Below are 18974 nucleotides of genomic sequence, written 5' to 3' on the forward strand. Positions count from 1 at the left end.
CAGGGAGATAAACTTTTTTAATTAATGATAGAAAATTATCTTCTCAGTCTGTTTTATGTATTTTCAGCTTCTTTTATTCACTTTTTCAGCTTTTCTGATATATGTGTAGGTGTCAGTAAAGATAGACAACACAAGCAATTATTTTACTTATACTTATTATGTTTTATTTATATATATATATATATATATATATATATATATAATGTGTGTGTGTGTGAGAGAGAGAGAGAGAGAGAGAGAGAGAGAGAGAGAGAGAGAGCTTTTATTTTGGATGCAATTAATCATGATTAATCATTTGACTGCCCTAATTATTATAATTACTATTCGTTTTAATTCTTATTGACCATTAGTTTCTCAGCTGTTAGTGGTTTTAACTGCATTGTTGTAACAACTGTTGCAATTCTGCAGATATTTCCATTTCCCCCCACTTTTACCCACTTGAGGGTGCTATAGAGCTGCCGTGTTATGATATTACAAGGGGGAAATTATTGTAATTCTTTTGTCATTGAAAGTATAATATCCACCTTTTTTTCCCATAGGAGTAGGCGCGGCCATTGTAATATATTATAATTTATTTTATGTGTCTGGCTTCCAGTCTCATCCACATCCAGCTATTTTTAGCTGTACAAAACTGCTCATTTTGCTGCTTGATATTGCAAATTTGTGTATGTTAACATATTATTTTAATGTATTATCTTAATAGCGGCTAATGAACCTGAAGTCTCGCCCATAGGTTTACTTTCACTTTGAAGGATAAGATGTATAACATTTTTGTCATATATTTGTTAATAAATGTGCTTTGAGACATGTTGATATGTAGATTTGTTACTTGGAATAAAGTAAATGTTCACTAAGATACATTTAAATATAAAAAACAAAATACTAAAAATTAAAATAAGACCTATATAGACATTAACAAAAAATTATAATGACAAAGGGAAAATAAATAAATAAACAATCAAGTAAAAGTATTTTAAGAATACTAAAAGTAACTGGTTAACAGTTTCTACCATGAATAATACTAGAGTGCTCCTTTAAAATATCCAAACGGCAGTGGATTCACACAGAATCTAATCATTAACAATCCTTTCCGACATGCACTTTAACCTGCTCTATCCCAGTCTCTCAAGTTCAAACAACGAAGGGAGAGATCGACGGACATCGAGAAGAAAGAGAGAGTGAGAAATAGAGAAAAGGTGAGGAATGAGCAGGTGAGTGAAGGCTGAATGACAGATTGTGTCGGTGAAATCAGTGTGTTCGTGATAAAGGAGAGTGTATAGTCGAGCACTGACAGAGAGGTGGAGAAAACTGAAAACGGGGAGGAGACTGAACCAAGAGCATGTGTGAGGGAATATAAAAGCAAATCTAGCACTGCTAATTTGATGATCTAGAGTTTACAAAAATACATTTATTGTTCTATAGATGTGAATAATAATGACCTCTCTTGAACTGCTTTAGCAACCATTTAAAAAATGATTTCATGGTTCATCTGCTGAATCCTTTTTCTCATTTTGTAGATATGGCTGATAGAGCCTTAAAGGTTGGAATTGTGGGATATGGACATTTAGGTGAGTTCTTTGACGAAAACTTGTTTCAAGAGCCACAGCTTTCTCTACTTTGACTACATTTGCACTTGAAATCTAATATTGCATAATAGCACTGACAAAATAATAACTTTCCATACTGATAGTCTTTGCTATTTTAAAATAGTGAATAATGGTATATTTATTTTTTTTATTTTATTCAGGCAATGAGCGTAGAACAACCATACTGGTTGTCTAGGTCATATAAAAGCTGGAAGTATTAGTGAATTTAAAACATTTTTCTAGGCCTCATAGAAATTAATCAAATATGAAAAGTCGTAAACATGTCTATGGTATATAGTGACTATGTAGTTTTACATATGTTACTCTGGACCACAAAACCAGTCTTAAGTAGCATGGCTATATTTGTAGCAATAGCCACAAATATATTGTATGGGTCAAAATTATCGAGAAATAATCATTAGGATATTAAGTAAAAATCATGTTCCATGAATATATTTTGTAGATTTCCCACCGTAAATATATCAAAACTTAATTTTTGATTAGTAATATGCATTGCCAAGGACTTAATTTAGTTTTATTTATTTATTTATTTATTTTGCACCCTCAGATTCCAGATTTTCAAATAGTTGCATCTCGACCAAATATTGTCCTATCCTAAAAAACATACATCAATGGAAAGCTTGCAAAAATTGACCCTTATGACTGGTTTTGTGGTCCAGGGTCACATATGATCTGCAGATTAATATTTCAGCTGATAGATATTGCGCATATGTTTGTTTCAAGTGTGACTGATTCACAAATCTGTGTGAATGATTCATTAGCAAATATTTCTCAGTTTGACTTGAAAAATCCTGAAAAGTCATTGGTCAAACAGTGTGGAAGAGCTGTAATCATTCTTGTGTTCAGTTCTCTCAGACCATGAAGCTTGTATTTAATCTTTTCCTTATTCAGGCCAGTTTCTTGTTGAGAAGATCCAGAATGAAGGGCCTGAGGCAGGGCTGCAGTTAGCATTTGTTTGGAACCGAAATGCAGACAAACTTAGAGATTCATTGCCCAAAGAGCTGATTCTACATGACCTCTCCGATTTCACACACAGGTAAACACTGCAAATTTGTATATGATTTGGATATATAAAGTTTGTATTTACATACATGTTATATATTTGTTTAAACATAAGAGAGAGAGCAAAACAGAGTTAATGTGGTACTCATGCGTGTTTGGTGTTTCAGAGACACAGATGTAATAGTGGAGGTGTGCCATCCAATGATAGTTAAAGAGTTTGGTGTCAAATTTCTGTCACGTGCTCACTTCCTGGTAACTTCATTGTTTATCTTTATATTATCACCTGACATCCTGTCTGTAATAGTATTTACATTTATTTCATAATGATTCTCAGCTGTGCTGCCTAAGTTATTGTTATAACTGTGCCTAAACATGTTTTTTTGCTTCCTCAGGTGGGCAGCCCTTCTGCCCTCTCTGACCCCCAGCTTGAGCAAGATCTTCGCACTGCTGCAAAACAACATGGGAAAACTCTTTATGTGCCCAGTGGTGCATTATGGGGTGGCCAAGATATTCAAAAAATGAATGACAGTGGAACTTTGCAGGTAAGACCATTTTCATAATTATTTTAAACACAAGAAATTAAAGAGACACTTCACCCAAAAATGAAAATTGTGTCTCATGTCATTCCAAAACTTCAGAACACAAATTAAGATATTTTTGATGAAATCCGAGAGCTTTCTGACCCTGCATAGACAGCAATGCGACCACGTTCAAGACCCAAAAAGATAGTTAGAACATCGTTTAATTAGTCCATGTGACATCACTGGTTCAACTGTAATTTTATGAAGCTACAAGAATACTTTTTGTGTGCAAAGAAAACAAAAATAGCGACTTTATTCAAGAGTTTCTTTTTTTTCTTCATTGACTACTTTAACAAGGTCCTTACTACCTTTCTGGGTCTTGAACGTGTCAGTTATGTTGCTGTCTATGTAGGGACAGAAAACTCTTGGATTTCATCAAAAATATCTTAATTTGTGTTCTGAAGATGAACGAAGGTTATACAGGTTTGGAACGACATGAGGGTGAGTAATTAATAACAGAATTTTCATTTGTGGGTGAACTATCCCTTTAAAGCACAGTTCAAGAGGTGGTCTGCCAAAATGGAAATACAATATTAAGTTAACATAACCATAAATAAAGTTCAACATTCAATACTAAAGTTCATTGTCCCTGCCACATTAAAATATATAAAGCACATTTTTAATGTCTCTTCTTATAGGCTCTTTCCATCCGAATGTCTAAGCATCCCTCTTGCTTTCGACTGACTGGTGGTCTGCTCTCTGATTGGACAGAGGGAGAGGGGAGGCGGGTCTTGTACCACGGCTCAGTAGCAGAGCTCTGTCCCATCGCCCCAAATAATGTAAACACGATGGCAGCTGCGGCCATAGCAGCATCAAAGCTGGGCTTTAATGGGGTTACTGGAGAAATAGTTTCAGATACCGCGTGAGTCGCAATCTGGACCTCAAAAATCTGACATTAACACTCAAAACCTTTCTTTTCACAGAAAACTCCTCGAGACTAATGCACTTTTAAAGTTAGCATGAAATTAAATTGTATTGGTCTTAATATAAATAATTCATATGTTTATATTTTCTTTTTTTAATCCAAATATGGACCTTTTCCTATCAAAAACTCTGCCTCCTCCTTACAATCATTCCCACCCTATAATTTTATTTTTTGATAATCTGTTTTACTTGGATGTGTGTCACAATACATAAGAAAAGATATGTTGCTACTTTGGTTTGTCTGTGGAAACTAGATCAAAAGGCTAAGCGTTGCTATGTCTTGTAATATCTAAAGGGTTCAGGTAAAGGGTTTTATCATGCTGGCTCAAGCAAAAAAAAAAAAAAAAGTAATACTTCAGGTTTAGGTTTTCGTTCAAATCCCTAACCGTCAGTATGAGCTATAGGATTTATAATGCAAACATTAGCAATCTAAAAACATTATTGGAACCTCTCTCTCCCCTTCTCTCCAGATTATCAGACTACCATATTGTGGAGGTTGAGGTAACTGGTCCAGATGGGTTCACAGTAAAAACAGTGAGACAAAACCCCGCCAAACTGGGAGCTGTAACAGGAAATGCCACATACAATTCCTTCTGGAGCAGCTTACTGGGTATGTGTGTGTAAGAAAGACAGATGGAGTAAACTGACAAAGTGCATAGCCAAAAACCACAGTATGTACTGAACATCCTTAGCCAAATCTGGATTTACACAGAGAATGCAGCCATAAAAAGCATTAATCCATCAGAAACTTTTCAGATTCTTTTTGGAACGGTCCTCTTTGCTTTCTATCCTGCTAAAATTGAACATGAATATGCTGTTATATGTATATCTCTCTGAATCAGAATATCTGTTTGTCTTGTTTCAGTCTGCAAAGGTCATGGAGGAAGGGGATATCTATGTTGATAACAGTGGATTGCTGCAGAAAGTGAAGAAAAAAAAAAAAACACATAATGTGGCGTAAGTGTCATAATTGTAGACTTTAATTTTAGTTTTACAGCCATGACAGACAAACTCTAACAGTGCTGGTGTATATTGGTATTACAGTACCTATGATGTTCCAGTGTATTTGTTTGGCTGGTTAGCTTTAGCTACATCTCTTGCTTGTCATTTAACTTAAACCGTTTTTTAAAAATACCCCTAGAAAATTGCTGGATAGTCACTATGTTTGTAACGTTACATAATACTGTGAAGGGAAATCTGGCAGTGAGTAAAGCATAGTAAGAATGTTTCAGATAACAGTAGATTGAGTAAATGACAGAATGTAAAGTCTTTTAAAAGATGTATGAATTTCTTGGTTTCTGAAACACAATGAAAAGTGTAACTCTTTAAAATAAGCACAATAAAAGTGATTAATGACAGTCAAATCATGATTTAAAGTAAATAACAGCTTAAATTTGGGTCTGTTCTTCATACAAAGATATTGTATGACTTTAGAAGACTAAAAATAAAGTCTAAGTCTTAAGTTATTTGTATGATATTTTTATTGTACTTTTTGGCCCTGGTCACCCTCTGTTTATTTTGTAGATACAAATATAACATGAACAACCTTCAAAACCTCTTCTTTTGTGTTCCATGGAAGAAAAAAATCATATAACTTTGGAAAGAGTGTATAAATAATGATACCCTGAAGAGTTTCTAATAAAGATCTCTTTAAAAAATGTTTGTAACATTTATTTGTATCGTCTTACATTTATTTGTATTGTCTTTTAACTCCTAAAAGTGGTTTGAATGTCAGCTTTAGATTGGCATCACTGGCACTCGTCAATTTGGTAATGAATCCATATGAATTGTTATATTAATAACTAGCTACTATTTAATCCTTTGCTCTCTGTTCTTGTTTTTACTAGGCTTCGTATGAAAGACACCAGAGAGATCTTCCAACAGAAAGTCTTAAAATCACATACTATGGCTCACCATATACTTAAATATCTTATTTATTTCTCTTCAAAAAACCAACATGCAGACATACTGTTTGCAGGCTTTACTTCACTTATAGGGGAGTGTTTTTATGTAGGTAAAGTGTGTGTGTCACAGTGTATGTAAATGCCTTACAGTATAAGCTACAGTGTGTGTGTTTGTGTGTGTGTGTATGTAGGGGTGTGTTTTAGTTTTTCTCAGGAAGACCAACTGTCTGATTCTTGTTCCGGTTCGGTATGCTGACCGGTTGGCGGATGTTGACCCGGTCTTTCTCCGCCTCCAGATCTTCATCATAAGGTTCCTCTTCATCCTCAGCCTCGCTGTGATGAGGAGATGAGTGAAGCGAGTGGGCGGGAGACGGGGGCACAGAGGCGGGCCGCGGGTAACGGAAGCCTGTGGCCTGAATGATGTAAATGAAAAAATAAATGTCAACAAATATTTATCCACAGTCTTAAAAATAAAGGTGCTTTAAAAGGTTCTTCACAGCGATGCCATAGAAGAACCATTTTTTGGTTCCAAAAAGAACCATTCAGTCAAAGGTTCTTTAAAAAACCATCTCTTTCTTACCTTCTTTTACAAACAAAGAACCTTTTGTGAAACAGAAAGATTCTTCAGATGTCAAAGGTTCTTTATGGAACCAATTACAAAAAAGGTTCTTCTATGGCATCGTGAAGCACCTTTATTTTTTAAAATGTTGTTTTTAGACAGTTGTCCAGAGCTGTCAGAGGTTCTTAACCTTTTTGACTTTAAAAGGCCCCATGACTTGTCTAAGCGTTTAATTTCTTTTTTAATGTTAATTAGATTTTTTACTTGACTCTTCCATGATATCACATTTTTAACATCTCATATATTCAGTTTTTTCACTGAGAAGGTTAAAACAAGAAATATCCTGATTTATAGTTGTTTTAGCTTATGTTAATGCTTGTTTTGTCTAATTTAAAATGATTTTAAGTCATCTTGAAGCCCCGTTTGAGGTCTCATGAGCACTCTGGTTGAGAATCTCTTGATAATTAAACTTCAAATAAAACTACTAAACTCAATTTCATGCTGCATCATTTTAACTTACCGAAGTGGGTTCATGAGGCTCATAGATGTACGTGTCTGGAAAAGCTTTCGCTAAAGCCATATGGCGGGCAGAAACATAATACTAAGAAACAAAAATATGCTATATTAGTACATGAACAATAACTTGTTAGCTTTGTTTTCATGCACATAATGTCAATTGGACACATCTTGTGGGTGGCAGCCCTGAATGGTCTGAAAAGCAATTCACTGTGTGTTTTTGTGTTAATGTGTGGTATCTGACCCTGCCCAGATATCTCCAGTCTAGCAGGTCACTGAGGCGCTCGGTTCGGTTTCTCTGAATGATCCTCTGCCTACGGCTCTGCTGACAGAACTGAAACAGGAAAGACGTCAGCTGATTACAGGACTCATCCACCCCACGATACCGCCGATCCAGAATATAGATACCTGAAAGAGAGGGAATTTAGGAAAAATGCGAAAGCGAAATAAAATTGATTCAAACAAAAATGAGAGAATCTTGTAGCTGCTGTTCATCATTTTTATTGTATATGGAATACTCTCACCATAAGCTGATGGGTCGGCAATGTGCTCCTCCATGAAACAGCCAAACCCAGACAGGTTAGTGGAGACCGACGGGATACCCATCACCGTACACTCAGCTGAGAGAAAGAAGTGTGCACTGTGTTGAGTGGATGTTTTAAATACATAATTTAAACATTATTATTCAAAAGCCAGGGGATCAGTATGGTTTCATGTCTTTGAAAGAAGTCTCTTCTGCTCACCAAAGCTGCATTTATTTGACCAAAAATACAGTAAAAACAGTAATATTGTAAAACTTTATTACAATTTAAAACTTCACATGTTCCTTCAGAAATCATTCTAATATGCTAATTTGGTGCTCAAGAAACATGTATTAGTATCAGTGTTGAATAGGGTTGTTCTTTCAGTGTTCTGTAATGAATATTTTATAGTTTTAAAACTATAAAAACGCATTTGCTATCACTTTTGATAAATGTAACGCATTCATTCTGAATTGTTACTATAACAGAATATATATAACTTCTTGTTTATATGCTAAAAAAATGTTACTACATGTAAATAGTATCATTTATCATAAATGAATCATTTATGTACATTATATATATATACACACGTTACACTGGTAATGTGTGTAGTTTTACCTGGTGTGTATCCCCAGGGCTCATAGTAGGATGGAAATACTCCAAGATGGCAGCCTCTAACAAACTCCTCATAGTCCATCGGCAGGAGAGGAGAAGTTGAGGAGAGAAACTCTGGATGGAAGATCACCTAGCAAAAAATATTAGACATTAACAGCAATGTATTAAAGGTGTAACAAAACTTACATTAAGGCCCTATGAAATACTTTTTTTTTCACTCAAATTTAGTTTTAATTTGACCAAATTCTGTTTTTCATTAATTTTCTGGATTCCATTTTAATGGTTTCATTAAATTTTAATAATCAAAAGCATTGCTAAATTAATTTTAGATTTTAAAAAATTACATTTATTTTTTTTATTGCTTTTTTCTGAAATACTGTGTTGTACTACATTTTTTTAAATACATTTTTCTGGCAAATGAATTCTGTTAAATATTTTTTCTGGTAAATAATTGAATTAGTAGTAGTAATATTATCATTATGTTCAGTAATATATTTCTGCCCACAGTTTCTTCAAGTTAAACCGAACATTTATTTTGACGAGTTTCTGTTAATATGACGGTATTTTTTTTTTTTTCCCACAAGAAACCATAAAATGCTCATGAAGTGACTCTAAGAGAAGTTTTAGAAATTATGTTTGTGTACATGTACTCATACAGTGAGCGTCAGACATGCTTTCAGTCTGTTTGTAGTAAACGGAACCGCACGTCTGCGCCATTCAGTCACACAGAGACATGCAGAACATGCAGGATTCACATTTAGATAGTATTTTTGCAGCTTAATATTCACAGACACTAGTCCATATTGTGTTTTGATTTAAGTGTACGAACCTTCTTTTGATTTATTCATCCAAAATCTGGCAAATTCCGTGAAAATCCATGTTATACAGCAAATTCCTTTTTTATGACAGGACTCCATGACTCCGTCCGCATTTTCCACATCACGAAAATCATAGGGCCCTAATTATAGTTGAACTATCTATGTGCATATGTACCTTGACTCTGTCCTGAGCACTGTTAAAGAGGCCGATACGGCGGATGCAGTTGAGGATGGGGTCACTGCTGTCCTCCAGCATGTTGTGAGTGCAGACGGGGGGCAGGCACTGACGCTGGGTGGCGAAGATGGCACGTTTCATCATGGTGAAGTCCTCTTTATCTAACATCTTAGACACGTCAGGCAGCTGCCCTCTAGGAACAACAAAGAGAGAGATGTCACTCCTCAGAAGCAATTCAAACATCAGGGATAAGCAACGTCAGTCCTGGACTGCAGACGTCCTCCAGAGATTAGCTCCAACCCTGAAAAGAGAACTCACCTGCCTGTAGCCCTAGTGATCCTGAAGACCTTGATTAGCTTGTTCAGTTGTGTTTGATTAGGGTTGGAGCTAAAATCTGCAGGACAGCAGCACTCCAGGACCGACGTTGCCTATCCCTATTCTAAATACAGTTGTACACAAAAACCAACTCACACTAAAAGGGATTCGTAGAGTTTCTTCCCAAAGCGCTCCTTTACAGTCTGTGCAGTGTCCCTGACAATGCAACAAAGATGCAATGTCAAAACAAAATTAATTCACTGTTTCAACAGTCCCTGATTTTTCTAAGTAAAAGTTTGGGAAAAAACTGTATATGGGTTTTTGAACAACCTGAGTGTGAGAATAAAAACAGTTTTAATCATTTTAACTATTCTTTTCAAGAGTGACATTATTACTACCGTTTATTTTAAGTAAATACATAAAAACATAAATATAAATAAATAAATATATTTCTTTCTACATCACACATTCATCAGTGAAGAGTGGCAATAGGCAGTTTTGTTAGGATGCTCTAGACCAGTGTTGTTATTAAGTTAAGCTAAAATGACTAAAAGTTGTTTTCATTAATTTAATAAAAAACACATACAAATATAAATACTAGATGAGAACTAGTAAAAAGTTAAAGTACTAAAAGTACTAAAACCGAATTAAAAATAAAAATAAACTGAATGTAAAATATATATTAAATAAAAGAATATTTTAAAAACAAACTAATAAAAATGACAAAAGCGCAAAACAAAATTACTAAAACTTAAACGAGCAGTCCACTTCCAAAACAAAGATTCACATATAATGTAAAACATTAAAACTTCAAATGATCCCAAATGCGGTTGTAAACGAGCCCAGCCGAGGAAGAAGGGTCTTATCTAGCGAAACAATTGATTCTTTTTTATTCGAAAAATACAATTTAAATACTTTTTAATCTCAAATGCCTTGTCTTGCTCTCCCTGAACTCTGTGTATTCTGGCTCAAGACAGTTAGGTTATGTCGAAAAACAATCGTATTTTCTCCCTCAACTTCAAAAATCATTTCAAAATCATCCTACATTGCTGCAGAAGTACTGACCCAGTCTTTGCAAAGTGAACATGCAAAGAAGATCAAACACCCTTAACAAAAAAGGTAAAACAGTGATATTTTGAAGAGAAGAACATGGGATGGGAGTCTTTGACATACCCTAACTGTCATGAACCAGAAAAAAACATTCCAGGCAGAGTGAGAAAAGACATTTGACATTAAAAAGTATATAAATTGTATTATTTTTACGAAAATAACCAATCGTTTCGCTAGATAAGACCCTTCTTCCTCTATTGGGATTGTTTACAACCACATTTGGGATCGTTTGAAGCCACATTTTAACTGCTTTTTACACCATAACAGTCCATTATATGAAGAAAAATCCTGAAATGTTTCCCTCAAAAAACAATTTCTTTACGACTGAAGAAAGACATTCAAATCTTGAATCACAAGGGGGTGAGTACATTATACGTGAATCTTTGTTTTGGAAGTGGACTTCTGCTTTAAACTACTATTAAAATTAATAATAAAAGCTAATTCATTTTTTTTTTTAAGAAATACTGTAACAGTATATAAACAATACTAAACTAAAACTACTTTCTGGACAACTTGGTTAAACCTGGTTGTTGATATTAAGTTGGTTGAGCTAAACATTGTCATTCAGGTTAGCAGTCCTCACAGTGCAGTTGTCATGGTTACCAGAGCTGTTTCCGTACGGCTTGGCCCTTGAGGGTCTCCACGTTGAAGTTGTTGGTACGAGCAGGCATGATGAAGAACGCTATTACAGTCACGTCGCTGTGATTCACCTGGACATACAAGAATAGCTTTTCAAATCAAGGTCAAATTTAAACCTTTCTAACTAAGTTTCTTCATCTTCATAAGATTTCATGTTCATGCATGTTTTGTGACTAATCAAACACACATACACCCTAAAACACAAATACTTACCCTCAGCAGGTAATTAAGCCTGGCCAGTGCTTCAAGAAAGATATCAGCTCCTTTATTGGAGAATTCATAGCGTCCGGCAATGAAGAGAAACACTGTCTTGTCAAGGTTAAAATCTAAATGCCTGCACACAAAATACGAGAAAACATGAGAGAGTGTTTTGCATATGGTCACATGAATATGATTGTGTGCCTTATGAGCTCTGACCCGTAGAAATGGCCTCTGACGAACTCCTGGATGCGCGCTTTGCTCTGAGCGTGGAGGTTCTGGAACTCATGCATGGCTGAGAACTTTTTCACATTCAGGCCGTTTGGAGTCACAATATCTGACAGAAAAAAATGGATATCTTCAGCAAATACACCAAATAGGGTCAAAAAAGCAGCAGCTTCCTGGCCAAAGTCCAGTGAACTAAATCAGGAAGCATCCACAGTAACACAATGAAACCAGAATCTCAGCAGTACAAGCATTTGTGGTTAAAAATGATATAAATCTTTATTGTTTCACTAGATAAGACCCTTATTCCTCAGCTGGGATTGTGTAGAGCCCTTTGAAGCTGCACTGAAACTACAAAACGGGTCCTTCAACCCGTTGAACCCCACTGAAATCCACTAAATAGAAATAAAATGTTCTCCTCAAAAACCTTAATTTGTTTTCGACTAAAGAAAGAAAGACATAAACATCTTGGACGAAATGGGGGCGAGTACATTTTCAGGAAATTTTTGTTCTGGAAGTGAACTACTTCTTTAATTTATGTCATCTGACTGACTCATAACTGCATTTTGTTGCCAACAGGATGCAGTGCTACAGTCTCTTGAGAAAACAGTGCAAGCAGTATCTAAGTCACCTGGTTTTCGTCTTAGTAAGTGCTCCGCCTCAATGGCGGTGATCTGCGAGACGGTGGTGAAGACGTGTGCACAGCGGGCTGCTGCACGCTCCAGACAGTACCGGTGATAGATCTGCCTGTCACCGGCCTCTTTATCCACATTAAACTACACATAGAAAAATAACCACACTTCAGGAAGTTCTCTTTAAATGAATTCCATGAACTTGTCTTTCTCTCTATCTGTTTATCCATTTACAGCATCATCTTGGTGTCAAACAAAACCTGTGCTTTAAAAAAAGGGAATATTTTCCAAAGAAACCTGATTCTATCTGGCTAAGAGGTGTGGGTTATAATAACCAGCATAAACAGTAATGAGGACGTATCAAATATCCACAAAAACACATTCGCTTGCACAAACCTCAGCGAGGTTGTTGTAGAAGTCAACATTCCCAGCACACAGGTATCGGCCGAGCAGCGTGGCGTGTGTGGTGAAGATGGTCGCTACAGGTAGCTGCCGCTGCCTGCATAAGACGAGCCCCAAACCTGCCAGCCACTCGTGAAAATGCGCTACGATGTGAGGAGGTTCGTCACACTGAGCTGCATACTGAAACAGAGTTACTTATGTCACTTTATAGGCCTTTAACAGTTAAATACATACACGCATATGTATCTAAATGCCTGTTTTTGCCAATATCCTCATAATTCAGATCTTAAGTGAAAACATGTAACAGTATATTAGATCCGGGCAGCTCTTAAAGTGACAGCAGTCTGATATTCCTGCTGTCTGTCATTCATGTTAATCAAACAACAAAAGAGAGAAAACCTCTTACTGCTCTTGACTAAATCACTTTTGTATCGTTAATAAGAAGAAATATACATTTAATCTACACAGTGAAGAATATGCAATGTTTTTATACTTTTGATCACTTAATACAGTGCACACAGTATTTCTTATTTATTTGTTCTACTGTAGTTTTTGGTCCTATTTATTGTAATTAGTTTCTTATTCCAATTTAATCATTGACTGTTTACTTGTCTTCAGTGATATTAAGTGTTTTTTTTGATAAGGCTAGTATTAGTTTTTTTGTGATATCTACGACTAATTTTGAACTGAAGTCGAAATTGTGAAAATAAAGTCTAAATATTTTGAGAATAAAGTAGAAATTACAAAAATAAAGTCAAAATGCTTCAAGAATAAAGTTGAAATTACGAGAATAAAGTTGAAATTACCATCATAGCAAGTTATAATAGTTTGAGAGTATAGCCTGCGCATGCACGCCAGATTGGGAGCACCAGGAGAAGTTACCAGGCTACTGTAATTTATTTTAATATATATGGAACTATTAGCAGAAATCATACTATGTGTTATACTCGCAGGAACAGTATGTTTGGAAATAACATTTAACGCCTTCGATTGCATTCATTAGGCCTATTTGTAGTGCGCCAGCCACCCATATTGTAAAATATATTGTTAACATTAAATAAAATTACTCAAATCATGATACAAGACTTTTGTCATATCACCCACCCCTAGTCCAAGTTCCAATTAAAAAAAAAAAAAAAGGTAATGTATATTTTATAAAACTACAAAAAAGACGGGAAAAAAAGAAATGGATAACCAAAAAAACTGGCATAAGCACATTTTCAATTAAATAACTATAACAATTTTTTGTACTGAATTATGTTGGGGAAAAACATGCTCATTTGCACTCAAAAAAATATCTATATAATTAATATAGATATTATAAAAAACTATTTAAAAAATCTTTGTAAATTAACATGAAGCTGAGATAAATACTATATGAAAAATGTAAACTTAAACTTACATGAAAGTTTGAAATGTTGGCTTGGCAACTAACTGAAACAAATAACTTTGATGTTGAAGTACTAACATTACTAAAACTAAACTCAACTAAGCATATAAAACGAAGCTAAATAGAAATATTAAAAACACTACTAAAAAAACGAACTAAAATCAAAATTAAAACTGAAAATATAAAAATAGCAGCCTATTCAAAATATCAATAAATACTATAATAGTATATAAGTAATACTAAAACAACACTGCACACCTCTCCAAGTAGCCATGCAGTGAGGAAACCAAAGAGAATTGCATCATTAGCCTCTCTGTCAAACCAGGGCACACCAATACTGCAATTCTCCCACAATTCACTCTTCCAGCGGTCCAGAGACCAGGCCGTGAAGCCAACGTCTAGCAGAATCACATATGGAGAGCCTTCAATCAACCATCGACCAAAATAAACCTAGAGAGGAAGGGAGAGAAAGGAAGGAAATTAGAAACTTTGTCACTTCGCTAGAGATTTAAAATGATTCCATTCAACAGAAATACTACTCTGATAACTATCGCACATTTTCATTCAATCTTTATACAGTTTTGCCCCAATTTTACAATGAATGGGGAGGCAACTCCCAGTTTGTAGTGTCAACAACAGATGAAGCCACTTGGACAAGCTAGCAAATAAGCTTTTCAGTTATTACTTTCTAGAAAAAGCCTGCATATGTGACTGATTTATACAAATTCATTTCTGTTCATGCAGATGGCAAAGCGACTCAATAATGCAGGCACCAATTCACACAGCGTCTCTCAAGGGGAAATTTCCTCAAAGAACTGAAATAGACCTCAGTCTGGCTGTCGGACACTGATATAGCCTTTAACCTTTAACACACACACACACACACACACACACACCCACCAGAGAGATGTCACACAGACACTCTCCAGAATGAAGGTTTAGGGTTTCACTGCGGATAAGAGCAGCTTAAAACGGACTGCATGGTGTGTGTGTGGATGAGAGGTGAACAAACCTAAAGCTACAATCTGCCTTTATTTTTCAATATTTATCGAATTACCTAGTCAGCAACATATGAAAGTGTGTGAATTTGTATACCTTGCACCCACTGCTGTTCATTTTATCAATGGTTCTCCTGAGCGCCGCATTGCAGGGTTCGATCAGCTCCACTTGGGTCCTGACATTGGACTCCATATACGGGCCCACCAGAAAGTAGTTCTCGCCCCATTCCTCGCAGGTCAGACGCGCCTTGGTCTGGATCACCGTGTAAATGCCACCAACTGTCACAAAACCAGAGTGGTTAGTTAACCTTTAACAGACGTTTAGGTACAGGACAGAGAAGGCCACCCAACCCTTTGAACTCAACATTGTCAACAGGCCCCCTTGACCCCTCCTTGACCTTTATCTAATCTAGCAGTCAATAATATATAATATTCACAGAGTGCAGCAAATAACAACAACCACAATCACATGACTCTTGCGCCCCTGAGTATGTGGATACAGTATCTGTGAACGGTTGGCAGTTGAGTCACGTGGTGTATAGGTTTTTGTGGTGTGACAACAACAACAGTATCTGGTTTCGCCTTTCCAAAACTGTACATGATTGTAGACCGTGTATAACCTAATAAAAACATGTTGGTGTATTCTTGTTAAATGTTTTTTTATACATCTTAGTATTGGTTACTGCATTACATTATATCAAAAACCACTTGTCTCAAATATTTAGCGAATACACTACCAGTCAAAAGTTTTTAATGACGTTTTTAATGATTTTTAAAGAAGTCTCTTCTGCTCACCAAGCCTGAATATATTGGATTTAAAGTACAGCAAAACAGTAACATTTTGAAATATTTTTAATGTTTAAAATAACTGTTTTATATTCAAATATATTTTAAAATGTAATTTATTCCTGTGATCAAAGATTTTTCAGCTGTTGTCTTCACATGATTTGAAATCATTCTAATATGCTGATTAGCTGTTCAAGAACATTTATTTTTATTATCAATATTTAAAACAGTTGAGTACATTTTCAGGATTCTTTGATGAATAGAACGTTCCAAAGATTACCATTTAGACATTTATAATGTTACAAAAGATTTCCATTTCAGATAAATGCTGTTCTTCTGAACTTTCTATTCATCAAAGAAACCTAAAAACAAATCTACACAGCTGTGTTCAACATAATAATAAGAATAATTTTTAATCTTTTTAATATTTTTATGAGTAATGATGCTATAAAAAATCATCTTTGAAATCACAGGAATAAATTACATTTTAAAATATATTCAGATAGAAAATAGTTATTTTAAATAGTAAAAATATTTCAAAATTGTACTGTTTTTGCTGTATTTTGTATCAAATAAATGCAGGCTTGGTGAGCAGAAGAGAATTCTTTAAAAACATTACAAATTTTACTGTTCAAAAACTTTTGACTGGTAATGTATATTGACATTTTCTATTGAAAATTCAATAAGCTATGTAAAATGCAGTATGGGTTGTTTACTAGTCAAGCTCTGGTTACTGAACACAGATTAAAAAAAAATCCATAACTCATTAACTCAATACTTTTAATACACTCTCATACTGTACTCATCTTATAGTCATATTGCTATTCTGTGTATCAAATCCATGTTCAAAATAAAACCCAAAATATTCCCAAAAAAGCGCACTCATGACATGTCAGTGGAGCAACACTGTAAATAACTTTTTTTAAAAGGAAATGAATACTTTAATTCAGCAAGAGAACATTAAATTGATCAAAAGTGACAGTAAAGACATTTATAATGTTAGAAAAGACTCCTATTTTTTTTTTTTTTTTAAAAAACTGAACTTTTCTATTCATCAAGGAATCCTGAAAAAATGGTTTCAATATATTAAGCAGCACAACGTTTTTTTACACTGACAATAATAATGGATGTTTCTTAAGTATCAAATCAGCATATTAGAATGATTTCTGAGGATCAAGTAACACTGAAGACTGAAGTAATGATGCTGAAAATTCAGCTTTGCCATCACAGGAATAAATTACAGTTTAAAATATATTCAAATAGAAAGCTGTTATTTTAAATTGTACTGACATATAACTATTTTCAAAAAAATCTTACCGACCTGAAAATTTGAATGTTAGTGTAGATTTTTGAAGGCATGAGTTTAAATGTGGATGGTGATACATTAGCAATGAAACATTATATCCAAGAAAAGAAACAAGCACACCTTTGTTTGCCACCTCCCATGCGATCTCGAACAGGACTGCATCTTCCCGATCAAACTCCTCATCCCATTCCTCCAGGCCAGACAGAGAGGTGACCGACAAACTGCGTGCCAGTGGCATGCTGGGTAATAAACCACAACGATAATATCAATCAATCTATCCACGTTTTTAGATTAACAGTCTCATTTGTTTTGACCTCCTGACATTTAAACTAATATGTAGCTTATATCCATCATACAAGTGTGAACATTATATGATGTGCCACCGCCAAATGACCTTCAAGCAAGCACCACACACACTTCCTCATTCTCTCCTGACTCAGATTAACGTTATATCAACAGCAATTCATCAAAATGACTCATTTTTCAACATCACTAACTGGCTCTTCCTCTCTTGTATTTGCACACACAAACACATTTGAAAAAGCCTTTCTGTTACTATGAGCAAGCGCATGATCAAATCATATCATATGTTGAAATGCCTACAAATACTTTGTGACACTGGGACTTCACCTCAAGTCTAGGCATGACCTTTTATACATCACAACCATGTAATCATTCAGACCATCACTTACACACCCTCCAGTTACAACATACCTTGAGCAACATGAGGCCTGTTTTACGAGAAAGATAGAAAGCGATTGAGAGATGAGGCTTATAGTCCCTATAAACCCGGATAGGCTTCGTTAATAACATAACGGTACTTTATGGTCCTCCACAAAACACAAACACGCCTTCACGCACTGGCTATATGTATTATGACACCCCGTATAGTATTCTTGAGTGTTAGTGAAGTGCCATTCTTAACTGAAGCGCAATTTATAACTGTCTCTCTCCATCTCATTTAGAGACAATCGTGCGCGCGCGCGCGCGCTGACATGGGTACGTGCGCTTTGACCACACAGGAACAGTCAAGCGCAGAACGTCACAGTCACCATAACAACAGAGCAAGTAAAGCGTAAATATTTAAGTGCATTAAATATACGGGCGCACACGATTAAAAAAAGTCGCAAGGTTTCCATCTGCACGCTTGGGGAAGGACAGACTGGCCAGTCGAGCGCAGGCTGTAAAAGTGGGTTTGACCCGGGTAAACGAAGAGCACCGTGCGTGACGGGAATCACGGGCTTTGCGGATGTATAATGTTCCTCTGCGGGTTTTAAAACACACGGACATGTAATTTCGGACTGACAGCACACAAAGTTATGCACTCACCCTGCGATAGCGTCTTTTCCTCGTTCAGCGGCTCAAGCCTCACATCTGCTGGAATCAATCACCAGAAGGATGATTTGACAGTGGGCGGGGCCTTCTGCGCAAATTTTGCTTGTGTTATAGGACAATCTGGCTGCCCGTCAGGGTGACAGCACGCACGCGACAAGGCGCGTCGTTGAATGTGGGCGTGCCTTATCTGACGCCGTCTCCTCCTCCTCGATCTCTCGGTAAATGAAGGAGCAGCGTCTCCTCCTCACCGCTCACTTCCCCAAAATGATAGGCGTTGACTTGTATGAAATATTTGATTGGCTAAACATAATGCTGGTAAAAAAAATCGTCCCTGTTATTTTCTTCAGGCAACTGGGTTTTGTGCACATTTTCAGCTGTATACCCTCAGAACCAATTACTGCCTTGATCAGTAC

General features: G+C 35.8%; 2 protein-coding genes across 3 annotated transcripts; one reads left to right on the top strand and one right to left on the bottom strand.

Annotated features, from left to right (window-relative positions):
• Window positions 1-1076: 1076 nt before the first annotated feature.
• Window positions 1077-5429, top strand: aspdh (aspartate dehydrogenase domain containing). Of its 2 annotated transcripts, none has more exons than XM_051105894.1 (8): window positions 1077-1211; window positions 1518-1568; window positions 2499-2643; window positions 2777-2861; window positions 3002-3151; window positions 3829-4052; window positions 4585-4724; window positions 4980-5429. In XM_051105894.1, exons 2-8 carry the CDS (start codon window positions 1520-1522, stop codon window positions 5015-5017), a joined length of 831 nt encoding a protein of 276 aa, XP_050961851.1. In that variant the 5' UTR covers window positions 1077-1211; window positions 1518-1519; the 3' UTR covers window positions 5018-5429. The 2 variants fall into 2 exon arrangements, with proteins under 2 accessions (XP_050961851.1, XP_050961852.1); XM_051105895.1 differs by having other exon boundaries at window positions 1081-1196.
• gys1 (glycogen synthase 1 (muscle)) lies at window positions 5073-18709 on the bottom strand. The gene is made up of 16 exons (XM_051105893.1): window positions 18556-18709; window positions 17347-17465; window positions 15232-15413; window positions 14395-14586; window positions 12741-12926; window positions 12344-12488; window positions 11707-11824; window positions 11503-11623; window positions 11254-11360; window positions 9697-9756; window positions 9226-9418; window positions 8236-8362; window positions 7618-7713; window positions 7338-7501; window positions 7098-7178; window positions 5073-6431 (listed from the first exon to the last, which is right to left on the bottom strand). Exons 2-16 carry the CDS (start codon window positions 17462-17464, stop codon window positions 6219-6221), a joined length of 2103 nt encoding a protein of 700 aa, XP_050961850.1. The 5' UTR covers window position 17465; window positions 18556-18709; the 3' UTR covers window positions 5073-6218.
• Window positions 18710-18974: the final 265 nt, after the last annotated feature.

This window comes from Labeo rohita, chromosome 3 (assembly GCF_022985175.1).
Source record: "Labeo rohita strain BAU-BD-2019 chromosome 3, IGBB_LRoh.1.0, whole genome shotgun sequence".
In the NCBI taxonomy this organism is placed as follows: domain Eukaryota; kingdom Metazoa; phylum Chordata; class Actinopteri; order Cypriniformes; family Cyprinidae; genus Labeo; species Labeo rohita.

Bases quoted from the DNA above. Each gene is read 5' to 3' on its own strand.
- aspdh (XM_051105894.1), top strand. From the start codon at position 1,520: ATGGCTGATAGAGCCTTAAAGGTTGGAATTGTGGGATATGGACATTTA. The intron at 1,569-2,498 runs GTGAGTTCTTTG...TTCCTTATTCAG, and splicing joins TGTGGGATATGGACATTTAG to GCCAGTTTCTTGTTGAGAAG. The intron at 4,053-4,584 runs GTGAGTCGCAAT...CCTTCTCTCCAG, and splicing joins GAAATAGTTTCAGATACCGC to ATTATCAGACTACCATATTG.
- gys1 (XM_051105893.1), bottom strand. From the start codon at position 17,464: ATGCCACTGGCACGCAGTTTGTCGGTCACCTCTCTGTCTGGCCTGGAG. The intron at 7,502-7,617 runs GTGAGAGTATTC...CCTCTCTTTCAG, and splicing joins TGCCGACCCATCAGCTTATG to GTATCTATATTCTGGATCGG. The intron at 7,179-7,337 runs GTCAGATACCAC...TTTGTTTCTTAG, and splicing joins ACTGGAGATATCTGGGCAGG to TATTATGTTTCTGCCCGCCA.